At 35.3% G+C, this 4,882-nt stretch overlaps 1 protein-coding gene across 1 annotated transcript in view; it reads left to right on the top strand.

Moving 5' to 3' along the window:
- alp3 (alkaline phosphatase 3) overlaps window positions 1-3,137 on the top strand; it is a 14,882-nt gene extending 11,745 nt beyond the window's left edge. Inside the window, exons 8-12 of the mRNA XM_058413220.1 lie at window positions 220-289; window positions 619-753; window positions 1,780-1,971; window positions 2,105-2,221; window positions 2,876-3,137. Of these exons, the coding sequence (XP_058269203.1) occupies window positions 220-289; window positions 619-753; window positions 1,780-1,971; window positions 2,105-2,221; window positions 2,876-3,093 (732 nt within the window). The 3' untranslated portion in view covers window positions 3,094-3,137. The remainder of the gene's footprint in view (window positions 1-219; window positions 290-618; window positions 754-1,779; window positions 1,972-2,104; window positions 2,222-2,875) is intronic.
- Window positions 3,138-4,882: the final 1,745 nt, after the last annotated feature.

The raw sequence follows: 4,882 nt of genomic DNA, 5'->3' as shown, positions 1-4,882 counted from the left end.
AATAATGGAGACAGAGAGAGATAGAAAGAGAGACAGAAACAGAAAGAGGAAGGGGTGTGGCCTACATATTGAAGTTGAAGCTTATACACTAGACTTGAAGATTTTTTGTATGTAAAAACAGTGTGATCTGATGATGTTAAACTGTGGCTCACATCACTACATTACCCTTGTAGCTTGAGTGCAGAACTAAAGAAGTGTCTTTTTCCGTCCGCTCTGTAGGTGGTTCGCTACGTGTGGAATAAGACAGAGTTTGATGCGGTGGACGCCAAGACCACAGACTACCTGATGGGCGAGTGTGATATCATCAATTACTATTAATATAATAAACATTCTAATGTTTATCCTAATTGGTCAGAAGGAACGCACATGTTTCCATAGTAACAGCTCATTCACAGGGACGTGTACAGCAGACGCTATAAGAAAACATTTAAAAAACATATTTAAACATTGATATGGTGGAGTTTTCCTCTTGTAAGGAGATATTTATGTAGCTAAACACTGTTTGTCAAGAGAAGCTGGTGAAGGAATGACTGTTTATAATAGCTGCTATAATGCAATGAACTCTGTGACTCTGTGATTGTTTTACTGTGACTTTATATTTCTCTATTTTCTCTGTAGCCCTGTTTGAACCTGGTGATCTGAGGTTCGAGGTGGAGAGAGACCCACTCATGGATCCCTCCATTATTGAAATGACTGAGAAAGCCATCCGCATCCTACAGAAGAACCCAAGAGGATTCTTTCTGCTAGTGGAGGGTAAGCTTCATCAAACAAATTTACCAAACAATCAAAAAGATGCATCGATAAATTAAAGAATAATATTCACTCCATCAGTATAGCAATGGTTTTACATCAGGAAACATTTCATATCTTTCAAAAACAAAGTTTCAGCAGTTATAAAAATATAAACTAAACCTACAATATAAGCAGATCTTTATCTACATCACAAAAAAGAAATTTAATACAAAAAAGATTAAATAAAATGTAACTGATTTATGTGGAAAACCTTTTGGACGTACCTACCAGAGCTGGGGAATATATCAATATTTCGATCAATTATAAAATATATTATAAATATATATATATATATATATATTGCTTGCTTGTTTATTGTTTCATTTATAGTTTTGGTTACTCCTCCTTTTCAGTGTAAAATATATCAAATTGTTGCATGAAATAAATAGTAATCAAATAGAGATGAAAAGAAGATGCTACAAAAACACTACTGTTAAATCTATATTGATTTGTTATATATCCAAATATACTGAATATATTGTTATATTGTTGATTTGATATAACAAATGAACAAATATTGATTTGTTATATCCCTAAGTACCATGCAAGCTCTAAGATGTAATATAAAGTTAAATATTAAAAGTATAGGGTAAATAATTATTATAAGTATAATTATAAAGAGAAATAGAAAGTGTCTGCACTTTTTAACAGATGAGGCACCGACTGCTGGTAGCTTCTATAATGTAAGTGAGAACAGGAATAAAGCTGTTTGTTGAACATTAAACATAACCAGAAATAGATTATTAAAAAGGCATCGTCTTTAATTCTTGCATTAATTATTGTTAAACTGCTCTTATGTAAGAGGAATAAAACACTTGGGAACATGCTGTTGCAGGGAAATAATCAGCTTTGGTGTGATAACATTAAAACCCCACTTCATTATTGATTATTGATTGTGTTCCTGAAACAGCATGGTCCTGAGTGTTTTAATGCTTAACATGTTCACCAGAGTGAACCGGATCAGCTGTCAGTGTGTTGTGGCCGCAGGTGGACGTATCGATCAGGGACACCATGCTAGTCGTGCCTCCATGGCACTGCATGAAACTGTGGCCCTTGACAACGCTGTTGCCCGGGCACTGGAGTTGACCAATGAGGAAGAGACACTGACTGTTGTCACTGCTGACCACTCCCACTCGCTCTCCTTTAATGGCTATCCCTTCAGAGGCAATAGCATTCTGGGTAAGTGTGTTTAGATTTCAGAAAACCCAACATGCACAGTCTGTCCTACAGTCTGTAGGACATCTGGCTGAAGACAATGGAATTAAAACCCCTTGTGTGTGTGTGTGTGTGTGTGTGTTTATCCATGACTTAGGTAAATCTCCTGTTTATGGGACCGACATGCTCCCGTATACCACTCTGATGTACGGAAATGGCCCTGGATACAAAATCATCAACAACAAACGACCAGACATCCGTAAAGTGGACACCAGTGAGGGCTACACACACACAATACATATTCTGACACACACACACACATTAAAGTCAAAGTCAAAGAAGCTTTATTGTCACTTCAACCATATATAGCTGATGCAGTACATGCATCAGAAATTAAATGAAACAACGTTCCTCCTGGACCAGAGGTGCTACACAGAACAAAACAAAGTACAGGAGACGCGGACAAACACTGAACTAAACTATACTACAATACATTATTGAACTACCTAGCTAATGCGGCTTATTATTTCTAGTCTCTGGTGTCAGCACTAACAGTCAGAGATAAAGCTGTAACCTTCCCACATCTTCAGGACAGTGGAGTTTCTGCCTTTTAGAAGTCTCTCTGTTGGTTTTTTATCTTATTAATTAAAGGGTGAGAGAAAAGAGAAGCTGGTAAGGAAAGGCTGTTTATGGCTGTCTATAACATAAGCGGCAACAGGAACTAACTTGTTTCAACAACTATGAAGAGATAAAAAGTATTATATTCAATATTCCGAAATTTGTCATTGTTTGTCATCAAACAATTTATGGTATGGTTGCTTTCATGGAACTAGCCTCAGTCAAGGAGCTCCTCCATGTTAAAACCCTTAAACTTTTAGGAATGGAAAACCCATTCAGAAAACCCTCTCTGTGTCTGTCTGTCTCTCAGAGAGTAAGGACTATGTCCAGCTGGCGGCAGTTCCTCTCGACTCGGAGACTCATGGAGGTGAGGACGTGGCAGTCTTGGCTAGAGGACCCATGGCTCATCTGTTCCAGGGCATTAATGAGCAGAACTACATTGCTCACGCCATGGCCTATGCAGCCTGTGTGGGAACCAATCAGAACCACTGCTACACTGTACAAAGCTCCGCCCTGAACATGCATTGATTTAATCACTGTGTAATCACCTCAATTCTTCGTTCTGATCTATTAAACACAATTTCTTAAATGTAAAAATGTGTTACATTTTCTTTCTTAAAATCAGTGTAGACTTTATTAATATTAATACTATTATTATTATTTATCACATTTTTTGCTGTTATTTAAATAAAAATAATCCCTAACCAAATCAAAATAAGCTTGCTGTTACATGAATATCAAAATATAATAATCATCTTAAATCTGCGGTAAATTATTGTATATATTTATAGCTAAAAGTGTATGCACACAAGGTGCATTAAATGAAGGGAATTTAATAGCATTATAACAATTTTCAAGGTAATCATAATGCACATTTTATCTAAACTCCACAGGTGTTTGTTTCATAATAAATGGCTTGGAAATGAATTAAGCATAAATTCACACTTACACACTAACATACACTGTACGTATAATAATAAATAATAATGATTAGACAAATTTATGATTTACCTAATGTTCATTTTTCATACTATATATAATGCTACCAATAAAATTAACATTTAAGTTATTTATATTTTTATTTAGTGCAACATATACAGCTCATAGTTTAGAAAAGTAATAGTAAGTAAGTAGTAGTAAGTAAAGTAATGATGGAGTAAATAATGAGAGTTAAGGGGACATTGATGCAATGCTAGGAATTTCATTCATTAGAATTTAACATTAGCATTAGTGTTATATTAAAGTATAATTTATTAATTTATTAACTGTATAAGACCAGCTTTAATGTTAAATTCAAAATTCATTTTAGTGCATGAATAAAGCACAATTTATAGGAAAAAATGGTACTCAATAATAACATTATACAAAAATGAAATGACAAAATTAAATAAAATTTTATTTAAATTAAAAGAAAAACAATATTAATGCATTTGACAAATATAATATGTGGCTATTTGAATATACACATGGACAAGATTGTTGGTACCCTTCTATTGAAGAAAGAAAAACCCGGAATGGTCACTGAAATGGAAGCTGGATGTTCCTCTGACTACAGCAGCACATATTATTCACAAGTTTAAGGTCCATGGGACTGCAGCCAACCTCCCTGGACATGACCCCAAGAGGAAAATTTATGATAAATTAAAAAGACAATGAAATAATAATATGAAAGATAACCAAAGATCCCAGAACAACTTCCAAAGAAGAGATTAGAGGTGGTCTCCAAGGTCAAGGTACATCAGTGTTAGATCACACCGTCCGTCACTGTTTGAGACAAAGTGGACTTAATGGAAGATGACCAAGGAGGACTCCACTGCTGAAAGAAAATCATAAAAAAAGCGAGACTGAAATTTATCAAAATACTTACTGACAAGCCACAAAGCTTCTGGGTAGAGTGAAATCTCAAGACTATCAAGGCATTCTGGAGCAAAATGTGCTGCCCAGTGTCAGAAAGCTCGGGGTCAGTCGCAGGTCATGGGTCCTCCAACAGGATAATGATCCAACACACACAGCTACAAACACCCAAAATTTTGTGCACAAAAATGATGTTGTACTTGTGTGAAACAATACTGAAACTTAATTTTTTAACAGATTAGTGTATTTTTAAAAGCACATTAAACACAACATATATAAATTAAAAAAATATTTTGTAATCGTTTGTTTTAGGAGTCCTCATAGACAGTGAGTGTGTGGATAGAAAGAGATTTTAAAGACACACCAGTGGGTTGCTTCCTCTATGTTTGATGCACTGTGCCTAATTAGGAAGAAGCACGTGTGTGTGTGTGTGTGTTTGTGTGTGTGTGTGTGTGTGTGTGTG

The sequence above is a fragment of the Hemibagrus wyckioides genome, linkage group LG17 (assembly GCF_019097595.1).
Source record: "Hemibagrus wyckioides isolate EC202008001 linkage group LG17, SWU_Hwy_1.0, whole genome shotgun sequence".
Lineage (NCBI taxonomy): Eukaryota > Metazoa > Chordata > Actinopteri > Siluriformes > Bagridae > Hemibagrus > Hemibagrus wyckioides.
The sequence above is the reverse complement of the archived record's forward strand: the minus strand, read 5'-3'. Positions and strand labels throughout refer to the sequence as shown.